The 27,058-nt window shown below is 45.4% G+C and overlaps 1 protein-coding gene across 2 annotated transcripts; it reads right to left on the reverse strand.

Moving 5' to 3' along the window:
• Nucleotides 1-572: 572 nt before the first annotated feature.
• On the reverse strand, nt 573-18,202 carry GPR139 (G protein-coupled receptor 139). Of its 2 annotated transcripts, none has more exons than XM_081170257.1 (2): nt 17,763-18,202; nt 573-2,246 (listed from the first exon to the last, which is right to left on the reverse strand). In XM_081170257.1, exons 1-2 carry the CDS (start codon nt 17,866-17,868, stop codon nt 1,312-1,314), a joined length of 1,041 nt encoding a protein of 346 aa, XP_081026383.1. In that variant the 5' UTR covers nt 17,869-18,202; the 3' UTR covers nt 573-1,311. The 2 variants fall into 2 exon arrangements, with proteins under 2 accessions (XP_081026383.1, XP_081026384.1); XM_081170258.1 differs by lacking the exon at nt 17,763-18,202 and adding an exon at nt 11,693-11,738.
• Between the last annotated feature and the right edge of the window lie 8,856 nt (nt 18,203-27,058).

The raw sequence follows: 27,058 nt of genomic DNA on the forward strand, positions 1-27,058 counted from the left end.
TCTGCTGAAATCCCGCACCTACGATGGTGCTTAGCACACCAGGAGTTACATTCCCTGTACTTTACGGCCAGAGTTAACTGACCAACGCAGTTATTCAGCAGCAAGCCGTGAGGTACACTTTCCCCTCAACCGTTTCCCAAACGTCTCTGGGGTCATTTGTCATATGCTTTCGAAGCTGGGCCTCTGAAGGACTTGCTTATTTAAAAATGTTCTAACCATACTGCTGAAAGAATGTGATTCTTTCTTGGTCACTGTTAAGCTATGAGGTCTCTTGGATGTTACTTCCGAACCCCTTTTAGTGGGAGGGAGAGGTAACTCTGAAAGATGAATGATTTAATTCTGGAGCTCATAAAAAAACAAAAAGCACCCCATTCTCCATACATTCAAGGTGTTGGTTTTTTCAAATGTGTACAAATAACCATTAGGAGCCCACTCAAGAAAGTCTTGCTGTCTCCTCGGGCTTCTGTGATATTTATTGTCTCCATATAGACCACAAAATAATTCAGCATCGCCCAGGGATCAAAGCACCTAGTGAGCTTCAATATGGAATCTTCAAAAAAGGTTCTTTTAAAAATATATATGCTCAAATATGTTATTTTTGTTCTCTGCTCAAGAAATCCCTTCCTTGCTCTTGGCACAATGTGCTCAACCATTCCATGAAACACAGCACTCGTAGAGAAAAGGATAAGTTACAGCTCTCACGTTGTCTTGTGGGCCACAGGATGGCTTCTTCCCGTTCTGTGTCATTCCTCCAGAGAACCTAAAAAGACACACTGAGCCACCATACAAATCAATACTTTGCAGATGGATCACTTCTTGTCTTCAACATTGGAATAATCCATGTGGCAGGACTCCATGACATTTTGTAAACAAAAAAACAACCAAGCGAGGGCAGATAATGTAAATAACCCCATCAAATATATATTTATATATGTATATATATAGAGAGAGAAAATGTTCAGTACAGGTGTATGCTTGGTTAGAACATAAGTTCATTCAGGTACACTTCTCAGTGGCTTATTATCACCAACAATGTCCCATGGCATCAGAGCTCGGGCATCTAACTGCCACTTCTGAAAGCCTCTTTTTTCAAGGCCCTGTAGGAGATGTAGCCTGATTCGCTGCCTCTTTCTGTCTCCCCGATATCAAAGGCTCCTGTTAATAGTTCTAGCCAACTCTCCTGACTCTGGGAGAGAAATTAAAACCAATAGCCACTCTTAGCAGTGACCATTGCTCCTCCGGCAGTTGCAGCCCATTGACGTAACCGCTTGAAAAGAACTTTCCTCCGCTGGGAAACCTTTTGGGTGACTATCATGGCGATATCTTTATAGGCTTTCCATTCTTATCGTATTGGTAAACCAGCATTTTGATACAGTGGGAGTTGGCTGGAGATATCCAGGGACTGCTAGTTATGGAAAAGTTATGGTTTGTGTAGAATTGGACAGGTTGCTTCTGACACTTAAAGAAAGCCTTGAGCGTTGTGGCTGCCATTGTGCGGAAGCGCTTGCTGATGAAACAGTACAGGAAAAAATTGATGGCCGTGTTCAGGAGCGCCAGCATGTTGGCAACATCTGAGACAATGTGGACTGACCAGCTGTTGTGTATTGGCGAGACGTAAAGGTGATAGAGGATCATGATAATCCTTGGAGCCCAAAGGATGGCGAAGATGGAGGTGATGGTAAACAAGATGGCGGTGGTTTTCCCAGTGGAATAGCCTCTCAGGCGGAAATTGCACTTCTGGCGAAGCTTGCACACAATGATGGAATTTAAGATGAAGAAGATGGAGCAGGGCACCAAGTAGACCGTGAAACAATGGATCCAGATGAGGATGTGATGGACCAGTGTGCTTGTGTAGTCTTCTTTCCAAATATTGGGCCACCAGTAGTAAGGGATGCTGGTCAGAAAGCAAATGATATAAACGCTGACAATGACTTTCCGAGTGCGGGCTGGGTAAGAAACCGTGTGATATTTGAGAGGGTGGCAGACAGCAATGTAGCGGTCAATGGTCAGCGGCACAGTAATCCAAATGGACGTGTGGATGGACGAAAATTCCAAGACCTCGATGATTTTGTCCAGGACCTCTGGCATTTGCTTTTTCAAGATGAAGTCTTCCAATAAAAAGTCAACAAAGACAATGAAGAAGAGCACCAGCAAGTCAGCGGCTGCCAGAGCCAAAAGGTAATTGTAGGAGGACTTCTGCCTGCGTGCCACCAGCTGGGACAAAATGATGACGGTCAAAATGTTAGCTGAAGGGAGGGAGAGAGATAGGAGAGTTTTGTTAGCTTTACAGGAGAAATAGAGCCAGGTCCATTGGAACTGATGGGGCTCTGCACCCCCCAGTCTGCCCTCAGCCCCCACCTGCCTGCCTATGAGTCCTTTTCCAAGCAGAGGTTGGCATCCCTAATTTCAGGGATGTGGTATGACGTAGAGATTTGGAATAAAACATGGACGCACTTGTCTACGAATCAAAATCAGAGGTGAGGAAACAGGTGACCTCCAGATGTTGCTGAACTACAATCTCCATCATCTTTGATCACTGCCCATGCTGGCAGAGGCTGATGGGAGTTGTAGTCCAACAACAACGGGAGGGCCACAGGTTTCCTGATCTCACTGTTGGAAGATGATGTGTTTCATGGATCCAGGACACGGTCCTTCAGAACACGCTCCTTATTTGAGCCCTGATTTATTTCCATCCTCCCCACAAAACGTGCTGGCTCAGCCTCATGCAAATCTCTACCCACCCACACTTGCCGAAGCCCATTTAATTAGTGCATGAACAAAAGCGCAGAGGTTTGGTTTACCAACAGCGCATGCTGCCAAGTATTGACATTTTTATATGTGTACAGCAATTAGTACTTCTGCGGAGCTAAATGCGCCACATTTAATGTTAAACTCCAGATCGTGCTGATTGGCCTTGAAAAGGCAATCAAGAATAATTAGGAGGATTCCTCTGACTAAGAAGCAAGGGAAATGATGGAAGCAACAGAAATGATGTCCTTATATGCAGCTTCTAGTGAAAGCTTGAATGCATATTATTTGCCACTTATGGCCTGACATTTACCGCTCTTCCTCTTAGATTTCTAAATGCCGCTTTAAGCTTCATTTCCCAGAAATATATTCCATAATATATTTTGGATAGTTGTTTCTCCATCAGTCTGTATGTCTCTATGCATTTGGATGCCTCTTGAGATGTTCCCAAGATGGAGCTTGCTTTCTGCTGCTCCAGAGGGTAGAAGCTGAACCAATGGAGTCAATTTACAAGAAAGGAGATTCCAATTAAACATTAGTAAGAACTTTCTGATGGCAAGAGCTGTTCAATGGTGGAACAGACTCCCTCAGAAGGTAGAGGACTCTCCATCATTGGAGGTTTTTGAACAGAGTTTGGGTGACCCTCTGTCCAGGATGCTTTAGCTGTGATTCCTGCACTGTAAGGGGTTGGACTACATGACCCTTGGTGTATCTTACAACTCTCCAATTCTACGATTCTATTGTTAAGCTTCTTGCTCACTGTGATTTTCTGTTACATCGGAAGCAGTTCCTGCTCAGCTTTGAAAATGGGTTTTTCGTGCTTAAATGGATTGCGAGATACAGAGGTACCTCGGGTTACAAACACTTCAGGTTATGTGTTTTTGGGTTGCACACTGCACCGAACCCGGAAGTACCAGAACAGATTACGGTACTTCCCGGTTTTGGCGTTCGCGCATGCGCAAAAGCACTAAATCGCACTTTGCACATGTGCAGAAGTGCCAAATTGCGACCCGCGCGTGTGCAGATGCAGTGCTGCGGCTTGAGAACACTGCAGGTTGCAAATGTGCCTCCCGCACGGATCATGTTAACAACCTGAGCGTCCACTGTAATTTGCCAATAAAAAGCTGCATGTCTTGGTAGTTGAGCACCATCGCTTTGCTAAAGGAAATCCTTTCGATTGCTGCCCATAATCCGTCTCTCAACACTCAATCTAACACATTTTGCTATGAGATCTGCTTGTTCTAATAGCTACCATGGGGAAGAAATGCAGCTGCTCGTTTCTTAACAGAGATGGGGAGATGAGATTCTATGCACCTTTGGGTACAAACTGAACCAAATTTCTCCCCCATCCCAACATCCAAGGGGGCTCAGGCAGACCTCATCCCTGGACTGATGTTTTGTAGACTGATTTTAAGTGGAATGAATTTATTTGTTGCATTAATAGCTCATTTAATCTCCCACAACAGCCCAGTGAGGTAGGATAGGCTGAGAGGCAGTGACTGGATCAAGGTCACCCAGTGAGGAGAGCCAGTGTGGTGTAGTGGTTAAGAGCGGTAGTCACGTAATCTGGGTAACCGGGTTCGCGTCTCCGCTCCTCCACATGCAGCTGCTGGGTGACCTTGGGCTAGTCACACTTCTTTGAAGTCTCTCAGCCCCACTCACCTCACAGAGTGTTTGTTGTGGGGGAGGAAGGGAAAGGAGAATGTTAGCCGCTTTGGGACTCCTGAAGGGGAGTGAAAGGCGGGATATCAAATCCAAACTCTTCTTCTTCTTCAGTGAACATCATGGCCAAGTTGGGATTTGAACCCTGGTCTCCCAGGTCCCAGCCTGCCACTCTAAACACTACACCACACTGCCTCCACGCTGCTGAAATTGTGTTTTTTTCATGACTGTGCTTGGTGAATTGTGGTGTTATGTGTGTGTGTGTGTTTGTGTTGGTTATTGTTAAGGTTGGTGTTAAGTTTTAAACTGTGCTTTTATGTTTCATTAAAGTGTGCTACATTTGCCACTTGGTGAGAAAAGTCTGCTGAAAAGCTAGATAAACATCTATAAAACAAATAGATAAAACAAATAAGCCCAGAGACTTGTCATTAAGATAGGGGAGAGATAAGGCTCGCTGGAATCCAGGGCATAAGCTTCTTGCACTAACTCTTCTGCATTAGGTCTGGAGATCCATTTTAGCTCAATCTAGGTCTACAGACACTATGAAAGAAAACACTTTTTTATTAAAAAAATACAGTCGCAATATATTCATTTTTAGATGTGTCTTATTGGTGATTCTGATATAGCTGGCTTTGTAGTTTGCCACGAGTTTCTTTGACTATTGAAGAAGCCAACAAAAAGCAAGCAAGGAAATCAGTATATAGAACCACAAAGATAATATACCAACTCTGTGCTCTGCATACTACCAGATCTCCTGCCTCGGCCAAACCTGACCGTGGACTGCTCTGACCTTGCCTCTCACCTGACACTTGTTGCAAACTCCGCTAACTTGGACCCTGACCTGCAGGAAACAATTTCAGGATAGATGGGCAAATAGTCTAACCTGGGCCTCTTACGTTCCATCAAAGAAAGTTGTGTGAACCCTAATTGTCTAACCTGGAACAAGGCAGCCTCTTATATTTCCGTCTATGAATTTAGTGAGATCCCTAGGCAAAGATGGCTGTTTATCCCGTTGTCCCAAGAAGTCAGTGATCTTTTGCGATCCCTTCTGATGCATCAGTCCTTACCAAGCAAAGAAAGTCCATGTTTTCAGAATGGGTGCCACCTGCCAGAGGCAAATGTCAGTGTGACTCTCTTGAAATACCACGAATTTCAGGTATGAGCTATTGCCTGGTCTTGTTCTCCTCACTCTGCAATCGAGTGTGTGATGCATGCCCTCTAAGGATGAACACAGGCAGACTGCTGGCAGATAGCCGGCAGTTTCCTCCACTCATCAAAATGAACAGAGAGCACTCCTTAGTTGCATGGAAATGATGCACCTTTCTCCCAACAATCATGTGCAGATAGTAAGTGGCAAGTCTGAGATGCACAAGAGCTGTCTGTTTCCTATTGTCTGAGTGAAGAAGAAGAGCGCCTGGAGACCGTCGGTATTTTGCAAGAGGAATTCAAGTGCATACTGGAAAGTTAGGTCTGTGCAATTAAAGTGGGTCAAACCAGTCTTGTCACCCTAGCACAACAAATCCCCTTTGAGAAGCAAGCCAACGGACCTTTTTGCAGTTAGGGAAATGCATTGAGAAGTGTGGGGTGAAAGATGCATATATGCCCCACAAACGAATCAGAATGTATTTTCAATAAAGGATATAATCTACAGAGGGCATCACAGTTTAAGGAGGATGTTGACAAGCTGGAACGTCTACAGAGGAGGGCGAATGAGATGATCAAGGGTCTGGAAACCAAGCCTTATGAGGAATGGTTGAAGGAGCTGGGTATGTTTATCCTGGAAAAGAGGAGAACTGGGAGGAGATATGATAGCTATCTTCAAATATCTAAAAGGTTGTCACATGGAAGATAGAAGTTTGCTTTTTGCTGCTTTGGAGGGTAGGACCTGAACGAATGGCTCCGAAGGACAAGAAAGGAGATTCTGACTAAATGTTAGGAAGAGCTTTTTGGTGGTAAGAGCTGTTCAGCAGTAGTTGGATGCAGCAATGTGTCAGTTTTGGTTTCTCTCAGTTTCTCATTTTCCCAATGAATCCATGTATTTAGACAGACCATCAGGGCAGCTAACTATTTGAAGTTAATTGCTAGGGCTTCATGTAGAATGGCTTTCACAGAACAAAGCCCTAGTGTTATGCCCTCTGACTTTCTTGATGGCTGCTATAAGAAATTACTCTGCGTTCTGCAAAACAGCAATAGAGGAGTATATTACCCGGTGTTCTTTTTCTAAAGCTCGCCATGAAGACGAAAAATCTGTCTGAGTATAGCCACAATAAGAATTGTGTTACACCAAATGAGTTCATGTGTTTTTTTTTTTTTTTTTTTGCTGTAAAACCATGTTACTCTGTGTGTTTCTCTGTTTATGTTGGCAGTCAGGAAATTAAGAGCCAGATTTGTGGTTCAATTCTGTACTTTTGTTATTGTTGTTATGCCTTATAGCTAAACAATTAAAATTACTACTACAACATTTTTCCAATATTAAATCCAGCTCTTCCACATCAGTTTGCATTTTTTTTTCTTTAAAAAAGCAAGCCCCCATGAAAATTCATCAGCATTTAAAGCAAATATTTCTCCTCATATACACAATTTTTGTATGTCATTTTGCCTAATTGACACATACTTTTGCAAAGCAATCTCCCCTAATATATTGCATTTTTAGAGTGAATACAAGCATATATATGCATACTTAACCCAAGCACATGCAAATTTTGACACCTCAGTGAGAGATTTGCATTGCAAAATCCCAAGAAGTGTGAATTCTGGAGGACTGGGGTGTTTCGAGTTTACATATTGCCAGAGCAAGTTAGGAAGGTTCACCTTTAAAGGTGAACTGAACTGAATTTCTCCTCTGCCCTCACCTCCCTGGAAGCTTTGTGCAAGCAAATCAGGATCAGTGCTCAATAAGCAGGCCATCTAGAGCTGTGATACTCAAGGTGCTGGCCTGCAGACAAGTGCTGGTCCACAGGCCATTGGGTGCTAGTCTGCAGCGACTCCACCACAGCCCAGTTTGGGTGGGACAATTCAGGGACCAAATGTGGCACCAGTCCCTGGCACACCGGTAATAATTTTTTTGCCCTCAGATAGTTTGAGAAGCAATGATCTAGCAGAGTCCTGGCTTCCTTCTCTGTTGCAGCTTGAGCATCTCGTACAAAGGGGGGGGGGGAATTGCCCAGCGCTTTTGTTGTTAATTGATGTGCTTGCCATGTGGATATATAACAGTGCCCGAGGCAAGGGAAGGAAAAAGTTGGCTGCCAAACAACTGACTCATCCAACCTGTCCTCCATCCCCGATCCAAGTCCCGAGGTCATCTTTCCTTTCCCAAGTTGGACCACAATCCATTACTGTTTGCAGCAAAACCTTCCACCAAACAATGCCTTTTAGAACATTGTGTGTGCGTGTGTGTGTGCGTGTGCGCGCACACGCAATGTATGTAGGTTCTGTTAATCAGATAGACCTGCAACAGGGGAAAAAAATAAAATTCAGCTATGTTGCTAACCATTCCTTCTGTTTCCAATGCCCAGGCATGGAAGCTAAAGTCACAAAAGCACAAGAGGCAGGGATGAACTGATTTGAGGGAACCTCAGTTTTTGCAGACATGCAATTTTATTCCAAGGAGGGAAATGCTTAAAGTAGGAAAATTCTAAAATGACCCAGTGAAGACCATTGAAATTCGCAAAGACAGCAAGCCCTGTGTCTCCATATTTGCTACTGCACTCATATCCTACTTGTGAGCTTTCCATAGACACTATGAGAACACAATGCTGGACCTTTGGCCTGATCCATTAGGCTCTTCTAATGTTCTTACCTAGTCCAGGGATGGGAAACCTGTGGCCCTCCAGCAACCAACATGGCCAGTGGCCAGATTATGTAAACTGTAGACAAAGGATGTCTGGCAGGCCAAAGGATCGAGATCAACTACCTGCTCAATGCAGGGATGTTGGAACAACAGCATCCCAGAAGCTGCCCCATCTCTCCTTAAATACCTCCAGCAAAGAAGAGCCCACCACCTCCTTAGGCAATCCATACCACTGATGAACAGTTAGGAACCTCCTACTAATGTTTAGCCAAAATCTTCTCCTTGCAGCCCCCACCTATTGGCTCTAATCCTGCACTCTGAGCAACACAGAGGTGCACAGAGAAGAAGTCTGCTTCCTCCATGTGACAGCCTTTCAGATATTTGAAGGCACCAGGTGTGTCTCCCCTTAAGCCTTCTCTTCTCCAGGTTCAACAAACCCATCTCATTTGAACGATCCTCATGGGGATTACTTCCCACGAGCACATTCTGTCTAACCATGTGCTGATACCATGCAGTGCGAGGAATCCAGGCATGCCTGTTGGATATAAGACTTCTTCGAGGTTGTTATTACTGTGCAAAATGGCTGTACTTCCAACATCATGTGCCGCACTCATTTCAGCAGCTGGCGATCACTGCTCTGACCTTGGCTTAGCGAAACAATCAGTGGGCGCTTCCTTGCAGAAACTCAAAGCTCGAGACCACAGGCTACTTCCAAGTTGTGCCCAACGTGCTGCTGTTTCCCTGCTGCCTGAAATTAAACAGCATCTGCCGCCACAGCTCTTCCACCCCCTGGAAATTGTATTTTAAAACAGTGGCAGCTTAGCAGACACTCTTGCCAGACTCATGGTATTGACCAGGGCTAAGTGTCTTTAATGCATACTCCTTCCTGCCACCTGCTACTTTTTTAACCTCCCTCCGAGCCATTTTTATGGATCTTTTACCCTTGCAACAAAAATAGACACTATCTCACTTTAACCACATAAGCCGTCATTTGTCCCTCTTTCTGAGCCTCAGAGCATTATCATTTGGCACAATTTTCACAAGCCCTGCTTGATGTGAAGGAATAATAAATTGCTTTTCGATATCTGTCAGTCCTGCAACCCAAGGCGTCTGCTCTTCTCTGACAGGCAGAAATTCATCAGGCAAAGCTTTCCCCATCACTGATCTCCATTCTAGCTGCCACATAGAGAAAGCAGACAGAGAGAAACATTATCATTCTCCCTCTTTCATCTCTTATATACTGACGGTGAACTCATTATCAAAGTGCCTATGTTGTTGTTGTTTAGTCGTTTAGTTGTTTAGTCGTGTCCGACTCTTCGTGACCCCATGGACCAGAGCACGCCAGGCACTCCTGTCTTCTACTGCCTCCCGCAGTTTGGTCTAACTCATGCTGGTAGCTTCGAGAACACTATCCAACCATCTTGTCCTCTGTCGTCCCCTTCTCCTTGTGCCCTCCACCTTTCCCAACATCAGGGTCTTTTCCAGGGAGTCTTCTCTTCTCATGAGGTGGCCAAAGTATTGGAGCCTCAGCTTCACGATCTGTCCTTCCAGTGAGCACTCAGGGCTGATTTCCTTAAGAATGGAGAGGTTTGATCTTCTTGCAGTTCATGGGACTCTCAAGAGCCTCCTCCAGCACCATAATTCAAAAGCATAAATTCTTTGGCGATCAGCCTTCTTGATGGTCCAGCTCTCACTTCCATACATCACTACTGGGAAAACCATAGCTTTAACTATACGGACCTTTGTTGGCAAGGTGATGTCTCTACTTTTTAAGATGCTGTCTAGGTTTGTCATTGCTTTTCTCCTATATACCGCCACATTCACACCATACATTTAAAAGATGATGACACCACTTTAAACAGTCATGGATTCCTCCAAGGAATTCTGGGAGCTGTAGTTTGTTTAGAACATAAGAAGAGCCCTGGTGGATCTGGCTAGTGGCCCATTCAGTCCAGCATCCTGTTCTCACAGGAGCCAACCACAAGCAGGACCTGCGCACAAGAACTCTCTCCTTTCTTGCAGTTTCTAGCAACTGGCATTCAGAAGCATTACTGCCTCCGATGAACATAGTCATCATGGCTGGTAGCCATTGTCCTCCATATATCTCTATATTTGTCTTACTTGGAGATGCTAGTTTGGGGCTTTTGGCATGCATGGGAGATGTTCTACCGCTGAGCTACGGCCCCTTTCGTACAGTGAGACAACCTCCAAATGCACATTGAAATCTACGTCCGAGATTTCCAGCTGCCCAATTTAAGGGTGGTGGAGAGAGGCTTTGGTTGTTGCTGTGTGTGACTGGAAGCCAGAAACATTTCGCCGATGCAGATCACCCAGCAATTTACTAGCCGGACCAGATCTACCATCTGCCTACCCCTGCCTTAGATAAATGTCCTGTTCCCCAGCACATCTGCACAAAGCCTCCCTGCCAATAACTCAGCGGCTCAAGCCGTCCTTGTCTTATCACAAGCCTGAAATGAAATCCTCACATTTCTACCATGTTCAGCATACTGTACATGTACAGCCGTGGAGTCTAGCAATGGAAACCCTGTCCTCAGATGACATTCCAGAATTGAGGCTGTGGAAGGGCATGCAGCAAAGGCACTGGCGTTGTCGTGCGTGGGATCCTTGTGGTCTCTTTTGATCCCTTCGTTAGCCGTGCCCTCGCTCCTAATGGAATGAATTCAGCCTCTGCAGAAATACAGGCCACCAATGTTGTCCAAGGAGAGGGAACATGTGTGTTTGTGTGTACATGTGTATCACACAGAGAGTTACTTGCACATCCCATATGAATCTGACCCTGAGAGCTTAAAAGGTAAAGGGACCCCTGACCATTAGGTCCAGTTGTGACTGACTCTGGGGTTGCGGCACTCATATCGCTTTATTGGCTGAGGGAGCCGGCGTACAGCTTCCAGGTCATGTGGCCAGCATGACTAAGCCACTTCTGGCAAACCAGAGCAGCACATGGAAATGCCATTTACCTTCCCGCCAGAGCGGTACCTATTTATCTACTTGCACTTTGACGTGCTTTCGAACTGCTAGGTTGGCAGGAGCAGGGACCGAGCAACGGGAGCTCACCCAGTCGCGGGGATTCAAACCGCCAACCTTCTGATTGGCAAGCCCTAGGCTCTGTGGTTTAACCCACAGCACCACCCGCATCCCTAGCCCATGAGAGCTTAAGCCACATTAAAGCTGCTGTTCCTTCAGAAGAACTACCTATCCGATATTTGCAGTGGTAAGAAACCAAGGGGGAATTCTTCAGCCATTTCCCCCAAGCCTTACTAGAGTGGGATGCCTGTAGCTCAGTGCCAGGGTGTCTGCCTTGTATTCTGAAGGTCCCAGGTTTAATTCCTGGCATCTCCAGCTAGGGCTGGGAATGTCTTTTGCCTGGAACCCTGCTGATCAGTGTAGAGCTGCAGTGCAGACTGGTCCATTGGGGAAAACAGGGAACTGCCCCACAAACCCCAGCCAGCTCTTACTTGTCTGCCTTCTCACCTGCAACCATTCCAGCGGGTGGTTGTGGCTGTCAGATTCCTCCTCCTTAGTCCTTAGTTTTGCTGCTGCAGAATTCAGCAGAGAGGAGGATGGGGATAACACTAGAATATGCTGGCTCAGTCTGTCATTGGCTGTGGCTCCCCCCTCCTGTTTGGGCTCCCTGCCTTTCACCCTGCCAGCCCCACTGGGCACCAGCCACCACTGCCATGCTAGATGGACACAATGGCCAGCCTCACTATAAGGCAGTTTCCTATGTTCCTTGTCACCCAGCTCTTTTCAGGAAGATACAGATGGTGTGCCTGATTGCTTTCTATTAACTTCCTGCACTCAGCTTCTTAAGGTGGACTCGATCAATTCTGTCAACAGCTACCCTGGCTCCTGTGTGAGAGGAGACCCAAGAGGCAGACCTAACCCTCCCCTTTTGTAGGAGGTTCCCCTTCCCTGCCCCCATCCTCAGATACTGAGGAAAAAAGATGCTCGATTATAGCCAGAGCGAATCTGCTAGGTGGACATATCCATTCTGCTTTCCTCTCCCCCTCTAGGAACATTTCATCTGAATTCTTGGCATACAATTCCAGATGGGAAAGGAGGGAGGTGGAGAGAGGGAGAGGGAGACAGGGAAGGAGGGAGAGAGAAGGAGGGAGAGGGGGCATACTTAATATTTCAGTGTATATACGCAGAGTAACAACGGCATGATTAACTACTCAGCAATGCAGAATTTGCAATGCCGGCTTCCAAAATGAGCAATTGCAGCTTAAGAGCCAATAAAGTATTGTTTGCAACAGCAGCGCTTCCACATTGAGCAAAGGATTTGTAAGTCAGTAAGCAGAGCCGTCATCCTTGCATTTCAATGATATGCTATTAGGCAAGGGCGAGCATCTCCTATATATCTTTATCTATTAATCATTGACAAATAAAGATGATGCAAACGACACGGTGCTTCCAAAGCCTTGCTTGCCCAGCCAGATCAATATGCAGCAGATTTTCTTTCTATAATGAATGGTGTTTTAAAAACACATCATTTAGCTACTCTGGAAGGTTTGGTTGCGCTTGACATAATGAAATCCTCTCCAGATCCACAAAACAGGCAGAGAACAAGAGGTCATCTTGATGATCTTGAAAACCCACCAGCAGTGCAGCTAGCTAATTGTAAACTCTGGATTTAATGGTCCTGTAAGTGTGTCTGTGGAGGGGGAGGCACTTTAGAGAGTGTATATCATTTCTGAGAGGGAATTGTTAATTAAGCCTCCTCAAAATCTTCAGGACTTGGTCTAGCTGCTAAGGTTGGCTGTCTAGTCTGCTTCAGTTGCAGCGGAAGCAGCTGTTAGAGTGCCTGCGCTCTGGTGTTTGTCTACTGGCTGATGTGGTCCATTGCTGGGAATCCCCCCCCCCAAATACCCCTCAGTTAACAATGCCCCTCCTGTTGGTTCCTTTGCAAAGGTCCCTCAAGGTCACCCTTCCACTGGGTATCTCTAGACCAGTTTAACCTTTAGGGACCAATTTCTTAATTTCTTACCATATATTTGCATGGTGGTCATGCTCCTGTTGTGACTCACCTTGGATCAGGTCCTGACCCAACCTTACTAGTGGAACCTGCAACAAAATGTTGCAGCTTGGAGTGCTCCTGGCCATTGCTCGAGCCAGGCAGCCATGCTCCCTCCCACAATACTCCCTTTCCTGCCCATTTTTTTTTTACCTGCACCCCAAATAGTCAGCATTCTGTGGTCACCAGGGAAGGGTGGAGCTCAGTGGTGGAGCATCTGCTTGGCATGAAGAAGGTCTTAGGTTCAGTCCCCAGCTCCTCCATGGAGGGCTGGGAGTCTCTGCTGCTGAAACCCTGCCAGTTAGTGTAGCCTGTAGTTAGCTAGATGAAACTGTCTTCTGACTCAATATAAGGTGGTCAGTTGGGAATGGGTGAATCTGTCTGTTCTGGTTTCTCTCAGTACCTCATTTCCCCAATCTTAACATCATCATCACCATCATCATCATCATCATTTCGCCACCCTTCACTCTAAGGTCCCAGGGTGGGTTACAACATCGAAACACAACATTAAAAATAGTTTAAAACAACTTAAAGGTAAAGGTAAAGGGACCCCTGATCATTAGGTCCAGTCATGGACAACTCTGGGGTTGCGGTGTTCATTTCGCTTTATTGGCTGAGGGAGCCGGCGTACAGCTTCCAGGTCATGTGGCCAGCATGACTAAGCTGCTTCTGGCGAATCAGAGCAGCGCATGGAAACGCCGTTTCAACAGTACCTATTTATCTACTTGCACTTTGACGTGCTTTCGAATTGCTAGGTGGGCAGGAGCAGGGACCGAGCAACAGGAGCTCACCCCGTCACGGGGATTCGAACCGCCGACCTTCTGATCAGCAAGCTCTAGGCTCTGTGGTTTAGACATCAGCAATATTAGCTGAGTTCCACATCATTCTCTGAATTCCCTCGGGGGTGGGAGAAAGTCCTTGTGAAAATTATCAGCATTTCAGTATGGATTTTTGCCTAATACATGCATTTTTACATGTTATTTTCATGACGATGTTGAAAGTTGGATACTTTATCTCAGTGGATGCATTTTGGTACACATTACTTGGCAGGAGAACTGCGCTGCAAAATATGGAGAAGAACAGGTTTCTAAGGATGACTGCGTTTAGGTTCTTTCACTGTTTCAGAAAGTGTGAGTTTGGGAGGTTAGCCTTTAAATAAGCTCTTTCCTATCCTACCTCCCCTGGGGGCTGCAAACCCTGGGGGGAGGCAGAAGAAAGGAACACCGGGCCAGGAAGCACGTACCCCATCATCTCCCTCTTGGCACGAGAGGATTCTGTCAGTCTTTGTATTTGCTCTCATGTTCAAGTTCAAGCTGCAAACCGCTTTGGGTGCTTTGGCCAGAAGGCAGTATGTCAATCCAATAACAAACAAACAAACAAACAAACAAACAAACAAACAAACAAACTTCTTCCCCATTCCCCACTTAACAGACCCAACTCAAAAGGATCCAGCGGTTGTCTGGCGTGCGTACTCTAAAGTAGGAACCTCATAATCCTGCTACAATCCCAGAAAGCTTTCAAAAGGTTGGGTCCCAAATATCTGAAAGGCCATTTCCATCCCTTCTGATCTTCTCAGGTGTTAAGAGGGGGTCTCTTTTGGTAGTTCTGCCACCCTCAGTACTGTAGGGAAGCGTGGTCTGGGAGAGGACTTTTTTTCCTGTGGCAGCTCCTATACTGTGGAACTCGCTCCTCATGGAGATGTGTTGAGAAAGCATTGTACAGCTTTCCCAACACACACCTCCTTAGCTTAGCCTCTGAGAGTCGACGAGTTTTGTTTTGTGGGATCCAGCTTCTCTTGTCAAATTCATGCCACCCTGTTCTATTTGGAAAACTTTTGCCTCCTCCATCATCATAATGGTTTTATCTGTTTGTATAACTGCGTATTGCTTCATTGTTGTAAGCCGCTCTGGGATTTTATGGCGAAGAGTGGTTAAGAAGTCTTACTAAAAAGCAAAAGCAAAATCCAGAACAACCCATTTAGGCTGCAATTCTATATCTGCTTACCTGAGAGTAAGCCTCATTGAACTCAGTTGGGCTGGACATAGAATCATAGTCGGATCATCTGTTCTAACCTCCTGAAATGCAGGACTCTTTCGCCCAATATGGGGCTTGAACCCACAAGCCTTAGATTACGAGTCCCATGCTCAACTGACTGAGCTATCATGTATAGGATTGTGCTGTTAATGTTACTTAATTGAACTGGAGGACAGGGCTGGGAGGGAAAGTATGATGTGCATAGAAAAAGAAAAGGGCACCCCCATATGGGAAGCTCTTTCACGGCAGGTATGCAGTGATTTGAAGGAATCACTATTTTTTTTCTTTCAAAAGGAAGACATTCTGCATTTTGCAACCCCCATGAAATGTCTGGAAGTTTACTGGTCAAGTTATAACTCTGAAACTGGTTTATGCAGGTTAACTGTCTGAATTTTAGCTTCTGTGGCTGTTGAATTGCACTTTTTACCAGCATTGTGGTTTTGTTTTTTTTGAAAGCAGACCACCAGATCTTATTAAAATGATCTGGTTATAAAATCCACAGGGGTGGCAAATGGATGATGTGATTTTTCTGCAGCTCTAATCCTATTTTGTCCACAATCTGAGTGGAGAGGCAGACAGAGTAGTGGCTAAAGGGCTGAACTTGCCCTGCAGAGGCTTGCAAGTGGAATTCTATCCATATCTGACTGAAAAGGTAAAGCCCATTGAGTTGAATAGGACTTACCTCCCAGGAAAGTGTGTAGATAGGATTGCAGCCTTGGGCTCTAATCTCCCCTCTGCAACAAAACACACTGAGTGACCTTGGGCTGGCCACTCTTCCCTTTTAACCTACCTCACAGGGTTGTTGTGCGAATGAAAAGGGGGAAGGTTATCAATGCCATCCCGTGCTCCCTGGGTGAAGTGCAGGATAAAAAATGTAGCAAAGGAGCTTGCTGAGTGATGTGGGTGAAATGTTTTGCCAGTTCTCCATAGCGGCTCATTTTTCACACTGAACACCTCTATCCTAACAAGGCTAATTCTCTCTAGAGCATTAATCCACTTGGTTTACTTAAGAAATGAAAACCTCTAAGTGCAATTGGCCAGGGAGGAAGCTGGGTGTGGTTATTCAGTAGAGAGGAAGTTCTTCTGCCCAAACTTAAAAGCACCCTGGATATATATATATGTATTCCTTCTTGCTGTTTATTATTCATTTTATTTATTAAATTTATATATTGCCCTTAATTCGAGGGTCACAGGGCAGTTTCCAGTATAATAAGCCATTTCACTACAATTTCACACATACAAGACCTTAACCCTGGGATTCTAAGGCTTCAAAGCCCCTGCGGTTGTGCTCAGAGAAGACTTCGCTCTCTAAAGAATTAGCTTAATGGTTCACAAGTAATGAGGCTCACCTGCAAAGGTTGTCTTGGAGGTCTGCATTTCTAATTTTCACAGGTATTATGAGCAATATTATTGTTCTCTCCCCCTTACCCCATATTTCCCTTGCATCTGCCAAGCATTTTTTTTTAAAAAAACCCCAACAACTGTCAAGCCACTTCTCTGGCAGACGGAGTTGATGCGTTTGAACCGTGAGCCAGAAAAGTGTTCTCTCAAAGCAGTCATTGCTGTGTCAGCACCACGGACAGCTCATTTGTTGGGAGGCAAAAACAGCATGCCAGGAAACCTGTAAGCATGCACAGGCTGTAATTGTGGGCGAGATCTGCCCCCACTGACTTATGCGAATCACTCTGTATAAAAGTGTGCTGCAAGCCACTTTAGTCTTATCGGGACATGGTTTGGAAGGCATTGGATGGGGACTTCTTAACAAAAGAAGGACTAGACAAAATCACGGAGGTAACGACCCTATCAATGGCTATAAAGTCATGATGGTGGCTAAACAAAACCTCCAGATTCAGGGGAAGTCTATCACTGAACACCAGTTGCTGGGGGATCAACAGCAAGAAAGGGCTGCTTCTTTGATGCCCTGCTTCCCAGAGGCATCTGGCTGGCCACTGTTCAAAGCAGGAGGCTGGACCAGATTGGCTTTTGATCGGAGGCAGGATACTTACCAATAAGACTTGCTAAACCCCAACTTTGCAGAGTTAACACACCTCACCTGCCCCTGACTCTCTTCTTTCTCTCCCACTCCATCCTACCTTGTCTGTCTGTTGTTGGCTCGCCAGTGGGGATTTATTGAGGGGTCTCCCCAAGTCTCAGCCCCGGCACCTATACTTGAGCCCCAGCAGGGTCCTTTTTCATGGAAACCAGCCACTGTGTCCTCTGCACAGGGACTATGACCCCTCCCCCCAAAAAACCTTTTTTAGGACCATCTCCCGGCCCCCTGCCCCACACATCCTTAAAGAGTCACAATAGTAGTTGTGGGGTTGGGTAGGGGAAAGCCATTGGTCACGGGGGAACTTAAAGCCAGGCGCCAAGTTTTGATGGGCTGCCATCGAATCGCTCCCTCTCTAGAGTGGTCCAGGTAGCGTCCTGGGACTTGGACCAGCCTCCCCGCTCCCCGCTCTCTTCTCTTCTCCCCATCAAGTGATGCCTTACCTGGTAGCCCCAGGCAAAGAAGCAAGCTGTAGTAGACGACAGGTATGTATCCTAAGCCACAGCCGTGCAGAGAGCCATTGTGCATGTGGATGTAGTCTTGCTCCATTGGACGTGCACCTCCCGGGTCCCCTCGAAGCGCTCAGGAAGGATGGAGGGCAGAATCAGCCTCCCAGACCCAACGCTCTGCATCCCAGCATCAGCCGCGGGAGAGAGCCGGCAGCAGCACCTGTCGCGGGGAAGACGCTCGGCAGTCTCTCCGCCAGTCGCTGGAGGAGGGAGCAGCAGTAGCGACGGCAGCACATGGTCTTCCTAGCCGGTGTAAGGGGAGGGTAGAGGAGGAGGAAGAGGAGAAGGAGGAGGGATCTTCTTTTTTTCTGCAGCTGCCTGTCGCGCAAAGGGTTAAGGCGCTTATCATTAGTTTCCCCAGGCAGCGCAATGCTGGCTGGCGCTGCCCACCTTCGAATTACAGACACACACACACACACACACACACACACACACACACACACACACACACACACACACAGTCTTCCCGGTCTGTCCTCGGGGTCCTAAGGACCACCCATTCCAGGCAGTCTCTTTGGATGGGTGGAAGCGTTGGTGCTTCTCATCCCCGCCATAGAATCGTGGAATTGGACTTCACACCCCAAAAGGCCACCTAGTTCAACTCCCCTGCAATGCAGGGAACCACAACTGACAGACGACCATCCAACTTCTGCTGAAAAAGCTCCAATGAAGACTTCACCGCCTTCTACTACTAAGAGCAACTGCCCCCCTGATCTGTCTTCCTTCCTTGATAGCCCCCTCAGCTACTGTTTCTAGAAGGAAAGAAGCAGAAGTCAGATCTAGCAAATCAAAAAGGGTCTTCAATTTGCATGTTTTGTTGTTGTTGAAGGGATCCCCACAAAGGAGTGAGGCAGCAGGGAGGGCAAGGTGCCAATCAAGCACTACTGGCAATGCACCCACAGCAGGCTGGCGTCTGGGCCGCCCCTCCCCTCCTTCTCATCTTCCTTGTAAGTGGCAGCAAGGCACCCACCAGGAAGCTAATGCTGTGGCTCTCCATCCCCAGCTGAGGCACTTCTGTCCTGGAGAGTAGCTGCCAGTCAGTGTAGACAGTATTGAGTATTGAGCTAGACAAGTGTAAGGTGGCTTCTCATGTTCCACACTGTCTCCTTTGTGGTCTTTGCTATCGTTTTACAAAGGAATCGGCTCTAGGCTTATACCAAGACAGAATATTTGTTCACCTAACCCAGTCGCCTCTCCACTGACTGGCAGCAGCTGCAGCTGCAGCTGCCCAAGATCTAAGGCACATAATGGGGACACAAGGAGCTGAATCTGCAACCTGGCATTCTACCCTGATCTGTGAACTAGTCCTATCAAATACGTTGGGAGGAGAGGAGTCCATGTATGGCAATAAACTGAACACGTTATCAAAGCAGAGAGGTCATTTTTCAAAAGGGAAAGGAAAACTTTTAACTTACTGTGCTCCCTGTGAGTTATGGACATCTTCCCTAACTCTTGGGAGGAAATTTCTCGTTCCATCTCAGCCAAGTGGAGTTGCTCATATTTCAGCGGTGAAATATGCTGGAGCCGAAGAGCAGGGAGAATTAAGGACCTGTTCCCCTTTTCTTTTTTTTGGGGGGGGGGCAACCCACTGGGATGTTGCCAGATTAATCGCCTCATCCTCAGCCTGCTTTGAATCATAACCTTGAAAGGTGGTAAATCCTTAAACAGGCCTTCTGCTTGTGTACTTTTAGAATCATCAGTGTTGTGGCCAGCAGTGGCTCATTGTTGTTGTTGTTGTTTAGTCGTTTAGTCGTGTCCGACTCTTCGTGACCCCATGGACCAGAGCACGCCAGGCACTCCTGTCTTCCACTGCCTCCCACAGTTTGGTCAGACTCATGCTGGTAGCTTCGAGAACACTGTCCAACCATCTCGTCCTCTGTCGTCCCCTTCTCCTTGTGCCCTCCATCTTTCCCAACATCAGGGTCTTTTCCAGGGAGTCTTCTCTTCTCATGAGGTGGCCAAAGTATTGGAGCCTCAGCTTCACGATCTGTCCTTCCAGTGAGCACTCAGGGCTGATTTCCTTAAGAATGGAAAAGTGGCTCCTTAAACAAGTTTTTTGTTTAGTTTTTTTGGGGGTGGAATTTCTCCCTTTGGTGGTGATGATGATGATACAACAAAGCCATTTCCGACCCTTGGGGAGGAGAGGGGGTTGCGGTCTAACCCCTCCCTCATGCACAGGGGCTGGCCTTTGGCCCCCGCGAGAACTGGGGGAATCCCTGGGCGTGCTTTCTACCCTGTCCGCCAATCGGTGGGCTGGTGAGGTGTGGTCTAGCATATTTAAGGCCAGGCACGCCCAGGGACCGCCCTCTGGAGGGGTATTGACACGCAACAACAACATACTGCCCAACATGTTGCCCCAGCCACTCTGGATGGCTCCCAACAAAATATTGAAAACACAGTAAAATATTAGCCATTAAAAACTTCATTGAACAGCAGCAGTGGGAGGGGAAAGTTTGTACATGGTGACATCAGGACCTGCCTACTACATTGCTGACTTTCACATAGGAACCCTCCTTTAAAAAACAGGTACTGTATCTCCTTGAAATGCCCTAGTTTGGCCTTAAGGTTCTGGAACAGACCTGATGCTGGAGTGGTGAGGGGGTGTGGTAAAGGAAGGTTGTATGTCCTTAGATCTGACTTTCCCATGGGCTTGCGGTAGAGGTGTGCAACGTCTATGCTTGGGTGTTGTGTCACCTTCAATCTTAAGGGTGGGGAATCCCAGGCATGGAGGCCAAATGCGACTCTGGAGAGCTATCTCTCTCACCTATCCTTGGACCAGTGGCATGTGGTCAGTGGACCAGGGGAGCTAGGCTAGTCCCTTAAATGTTCACAGTAAATTAGAGTAGTAAAGTATTAAAGCCTAGTGCCTTCTTCCCAAAGCCCAAGAATCTTCTACCCAGCTTAGGGAGGGAGGCATGATGCTCTGACAGCTTTGGGATGCCCACCCAGCTTTGGGAAGGAGAAAGGAGGGCTTCAGTGTCCTGTCAGAGGCCTGGGCCTCCTTCCCAAAGCCCAGGAAGCTTCTGCTTAGCTTAGGGAGGCGTGATGCCCACATTTGACACGCACACAATGTCACCCTCCCAATCACCCTCACAAGCTGGCGCCTCTGGACCCAATTGTTCCCCTGTGAAATATTTCACCACAAGGCCTTCCTCAGGCCACACCCTTCCCAGTCCTTCTTCACACTGTTCCTGGGTAGAATGCATCCTTGAAATGTTATAACCTTTCGACTTCCGGGGGCGGCGCGAAACTGTAATGGCGGTCCTCTTCGAGCTCTGAAGAGGGGCTCCGCGGAAAAGGGTCGTTCGCTGCGGCATAGCGACGACCCATCAAGATAAACCACGGGTAGAGTGAGCCCGTGGCCGTGGGACTCGGCGGGCACCAGAAGCTGCTCCGAAAACACAGAAGGGACCCCGTAAGGAGACCCGGAGTGAAGGAGGGGTAGCGGTGCTGTGAGTTCATCGCTCTTTCCGCGGAAGCGAAGCCGCGCGGCTGTTACAGATGAGCGCTGATCCTTCTTCCTAAAATCACCGCTAAACTGCAAGCAACATACCCGTGAGTAAAGGGGTTTAAAATTTGGCAAAAGAAATTCGGTAAATTTGGCTGAAAGCGGGAGACGAGAAAAGGGAAGTCCGTCTTCCGACATTGCTGACAAGATCAAAGCAAAGCTTTTAAAAACGGAAGCGTTTGAAACGGGACTGTGGGAAGCTTAAACTTTTTCGTGCTATAAGATCTGCTTATTTTACTGAGCTGAAGGTGGAAATGGACATTGACTAAAAGAAGTAGTAAATGGTGACTTTCCTCCTATCTTTTTTCTCCTTTGGGCTGTTTTTTTTAAAGAGCCAGATTGTCGGGCTGCCAGAGAGAGAGACTGTGTCAAACTGCGGAAACAGTTGCAAAACTTTGCTGAAACGTAACTGTTATATTTGAGCAGAAAAGACTGAATGGGATACTGTTACAAGCACCTTTCGTGAAACTTTGTTGATCTATAAAAGGTGCTTTGGGAAACTTTGAGTTTATGAAGGGACTTCTGGACTAATGAATCTACTGTTTTGAAACAATTTGGAACTTTAATGGCGGATTACTTCCTTCTTTGTCTTTGAAACCTGGTGGTACTCCCCCTACAGGGCTTTCGGATTATAAAATCCTGGGAATTGACTTTTGTTTTGAATTCCATCTCACTGGTTGTTTACTTCTGAATTTGTCTTTCCCATGGAACAATAGACAATTTGACCTTGAACATTGACAGATGTGTAATGAGTGGTGCAGGGAGAACAAGAGCATCTAAAGCAAAGGAAACTAAAGAGGCTAAGGAAAAAGAAAAGGAAAGAAGACAATTTGTACAAACAACGTTGACCCAAGGACGCCGTTCGTCGGTTCCAGCTGTACTGGTGACCCATAGAGAACAAGGGGAAACAACTGAGAAGTCCACTGAGGAAGATATGGCAGCAGGTGGGTCAGATACACTATTAAAACAAATATTGGAGCAATTATCAAGTCTAAACCAGAAGGTGGACGACCAGTCTGTGAAGATAGATAAAGCAACTTCCTCGATTCAAAAATTGACTGACCAAGTTTCCCAGCACACGCAAGCCATAGAGAAATTGCAAGGAGCAACAGCGGAAAATCGGGAATTAGCTGGAGAAGCAATCCAGAAAGTGGGAGTTCTACAAAAAGAGGTTGAAGAAATAAAAGGAGAAGTTAGGCCCCTGCACAAACAGGTGGGTGAACAACAAGTCTATCTGTCAATGGTGGAACTGAAAAACCGCGAGAGCAACATCAAATTGAGAGGTATCCCGGAACTCGAGCAAGGAGACTTGATTGGATACTTAACACAGGAATTCTCGAAGTTCTGGGGTTTAAAGGAAGATACAGATTTCAGGATAGTCTCGGCATATAGACTGGGAAGACTGGTAAGGAAAGACAGATCCAGAGACTGTTTGATAATTTTAAGAACAAAGGAAGAGAGAGACAAGATCCTAGGCCTTCATTTCAAAAAAGCAATTGAAATACAAGACAAAAGGGTGGAAATTTACAGAGATATCCCGAGGCAACTGCTGGACCTTAGAGCCACCTATACAGAATTAGCAAAATTGCTGAGACACAACGCAATTCCCTATAGGTGGGAGTTTCCACAGGGATTATCCTTCACCTACAAAGAAAGGAAGGTTAAAATAAGAACACCTGAAGATAACCAAAGGTTCCTTCACGACCACGGAGAAGATCTCCAAAAAGGAGCGGATTGGCTTCCAGTTTTACCAGCACCAATACTGCCCGGAAGTGGGCCAACGCCTACACCCTCGGGATCTGAGCAAAAGGAAGACACCCCATCTTAAGAACATTTTAAATAGAACAGGATGTCTCTGCAGCTACTTAGTTGGAACATAAATGGCGGGAATTCTCCGGAAAAAAGGAGAAGGATATTTCATATCCTAAAAAAAGAACAATTGGATGTAATATGTCTGCAAGAAACACATGTGACTAGGCTCCACAGGAAAGTATTAATCAATAAAAGACTTGGCCAAGAATTCATCTCATCAGACAAAGTTAAAAAAAGAGGTGTTGTAATTTATGCAAAGGAGAACCTGTCGCCAAAATTTTTATTCAAAGATGATCATGGAAGAATTCTCGCAATTGAAATCCAAACACAAGGGGAAAAGATTTTGATACTAGGAGTTTATGCGCCAAATGATGGAAAATCAGAATTCTACAAGAAGCTGCATGAGACAATGATGGACTATCTGGACTATGCTAATATTATTGTGATGGGAGATATGAATGGGGTGGTGTCTACAAATATGGACAAATCCCAAAATCAAAACTTAACAACAGACGGCAGACTCCCTAAAACCTTCTTTGAAATGACAGACAATATGGACTTGATTGACATCTGGAGGACAAGGAACCCCTTGGGTAAAGAAGGAACCTTCTATTCTGAGGCCCACTTGTCATGGACACGAATCGACCAAATTTGGATATCTAGAGGGCTGGCTCCGAAAACGAGAAAAGTGGAAATCTGCCCAAAAACCTGCTCCGACCATAATGCCTTAAAAATGGAACTGAGACTTTTTCCAACTGGATCCTTCAGATGGAGAATGAATGACACCTTGTTAAGAGATCAAGAGATTGTGAAGAAGGCCCAAAAAACACTAAAGGACTACTTTGAAATAAATTTGAACACTACGGTGGAGAAAAGAACAATCTGGGACGCAAGTAAAGCTGTAATGAGAGGGTTTCTGATTCAACAGAATTCGATAAAAAGAAAATATTGGAATGGAAAAAAAGAAAAATTTTTAGAGAAAATAAGTGAAGGAGAGAAAAAGCTGAGAATTAAACCGAAGTCAAAAGAGGTGCTAAGAGAGATCAAATTCCATCAAGCACAATATTCGAAACTGATCAATCAAGAGATTGAGTGGAAAATCAAACAAATGAAGCAGAGATCGTTTGAATCAGCAAATAAATGTGGAAAGTTGCTGGCTTGGCAATTGAAAAAAAGACAAAAGTTAAATACGGTTACAAATTTGGAGATTCAAGGAAAAATAGTTCAGAAACCAGAAGAAATAAGAAAGTGCTTCCACAGATATTTCAAAGAGCTCTACGCACAGGGGCCTCAGAAAGAATCGGAAATGGACCAATTTCTGGAAACAAATGGACTACCTAAAATAAGTCAAGATAAAAGATCAATTCTTAACAGCAAAATAACTCAACAGGAAATTGAAGGTGCCATCCAAAACATGCAGCTGGGCAAATCTCCAGGCCCGGACGGACTCACCTCCAAATATTATAAAACTTTGAAGGATTTCTTGATACAACCGTTGTTGGAGGTTTGTAACCAGATCATGGAGGGGAGGAAGGCACCGGAAACGTGGAAAGAAGCATTTATCACATTGATTCCTAAGTCAGAAAGGGAAAAGACTCAGCTTAAGAACTACCGTCCCATCTCACTCCTGAATGTGGATTACAAAATTTTTGCAGACATTTTAGCAAGTAGACTTAAAAATGTATTAAATGAAGTAATTCACAAGGACCAAGCAGGCTTTCTCCCTGGTAGACACATGTCGGACAATACCAGGAACATTATTGATATATTGGAGCTGTTGCGAATTAGAAACACAAGGGCTGCTTTAATCTTTATTGATGCGGAGAAAGCATTTGACAACATTTCTTGGATGTTTATGAAGAAGAACTTGAAAGGGATGGGAGTGGGACGGGGGTTTGAAAATGGATTAGAAGCAATTTATGCAGAACAAAAAGCTAAACTGATAGTGAACAATGTGGTATCGGAGGAACTTCAAATTGAAAAAGGGACACGACAGGGGTGCCCTCTATCCCCTCTGCTATTTATTTCTGTTCTGGAGGTATTGCTGAATATGATTAGGGAGGACCAGTTGGTGCAAGGTATAGTGGTCGGAGCGAAACAATACAAACTGAAAGCTTTCGCAGATGACTTAGTCTTGACATTACAGGAGCCAGAATCTAGCACAAAAAGAGTTTTGGAACTTATCCTGGAGTTTGGTCGGGTGGCGGGATTTAAGTTAAACAAACAAAAAACTAAGGTTTTGGTTAAAAATCTGACACCTACAGAGATAGAGGGGTATCAGAAAGAGACAGAGTTAAGTGTGGTTAAAAAAGTGAAATACCTGGGAGTATCCTTGTCCACTAAAAATTTAAATCTTTTCAAAGATAACTATGAAAAATGTTGGTTGGAAATTAAAAAAGACTTGGATATATGGTCAAGATTGAAACTTACCTTGTCAGGCCGAATCGCAGCTATAAAGATGTGTGTTTTGCCAAAAATGTTATTCTTATTTCAAACCCTTCAGGTCGTGGACAGAATGGAATGCTTTGGAAAATGGCAGAAGGATATCTCTAAGTTTGTCTGGCAGGGCAAAAAGCCCCGAATAAAATTTAAAATACTAACCGACTCAAAAGACAGAGGGGGGTTTGCCCTGCCGGATTTAAGGTTGTACTACGAAGCTGCAGCCTTCTGCTGGTTGAAGGATTGGTTTCTGTTGGAAAACACCGATGTCCTAGATCTGGAAGGGTTTGACAATGTGTATGGTTGGCATGCATATTTGTGGTATGACAAGGCGAAGATTCACAAACTGTTTAAAAACCATATTGTCAGAAAATCAATTTTTGCCGTCTGGATGAAGTACAAGGATCTATTAGAAAGTAAGACCCCGAGGTGGTTATCACCTGTGGAAGCTAAGATTTCTAAAAAAAGGCCCAATATGGAGGCCTACTGGCCAAAATATTGGGAATTGATTGAAAGAGTTGGAGATAATTGGAAGCTCCAAAGCCAGGACAAACTAAAAGGTAAGGTGCGAGATTGGTTACATTATGCTCAAATTCAAGAGGTATTCAAAATGGATAAAAAAGTGGGTTTCCAGTTGGAGAAATCGAAACTGGAGACGGAGTTACTAGAACCAAGGACTAAGGTACTTTCGAGGATGTATGACTTGCTGCTTAAATGGAACACACAGGATGAGACAGTTAAATCTGCTATGATTAAATGGGCACAGGATGTAGGACACAACATTATGTCTGAGGACTGGGAAAGGTTATGGAACACCGGTATGAAATTCACGGCATGTAGTGCCTTGAAAGAGAACATTATGAAAATGGTATACCGGTGGTACATGACCCCAGTCAAGTTGGCTAAAATATATCATCTTTCTGATAATAAGTGTTGGAAATGCAAGGAGGCAGAAGGGACATTCTTTCACCTCTGGTGGACCTGCCCGAAAGTAAAGGCCTTTTGGGAAATGATACATAATGAGCTGAAAAAGGTATTTAGATATACCTTTTCTAAGAAACCAGAGGCCTTTCTCCTGGGCATGGTGGACCGGAAGGTGCCAAAGAAGGACAGAACCTTGTTTATGTATGCAACCACAGCAGCTAGGATTCTCATCGCTAAGTTCTGGAAAACACCAGATTTACCCACACTGGAGGACTGGCAGACGCAGTTGATGGACTACATGGAGTTGGCAGAAATGACTGGCAGAATCCGAGATCTGAGCGAAGAAACAATGGAGGAGGACTGGAAAAAATTTAAGGACTATTTGCAAAAACATTATAAGTTGTTTGAATGTTAAGATAGCGCACGATTAAGAAACATTATGCTTCTGCAATTTATTTTAAGCAAATGATAAAGTAAGCATTGATGGAAAAAAACGAGACATATTTGAAACAAAATATTATGTTTATTAAGAGTCTTAAAATTAAAT

This window comes from Podarcis bocagei (assembly GCF_964188305.1).
Source record: "Podarcis bocagei genome assembly, chromosome: 14".
In the NCBI taxonomy this organism is placed as follows: domain Eukaryota; kingdom Metazoa; phylum Chordata; class Lepidosauria; order Squamata; family Lacertidae; genus Podarcis; species Podarcis bocagei.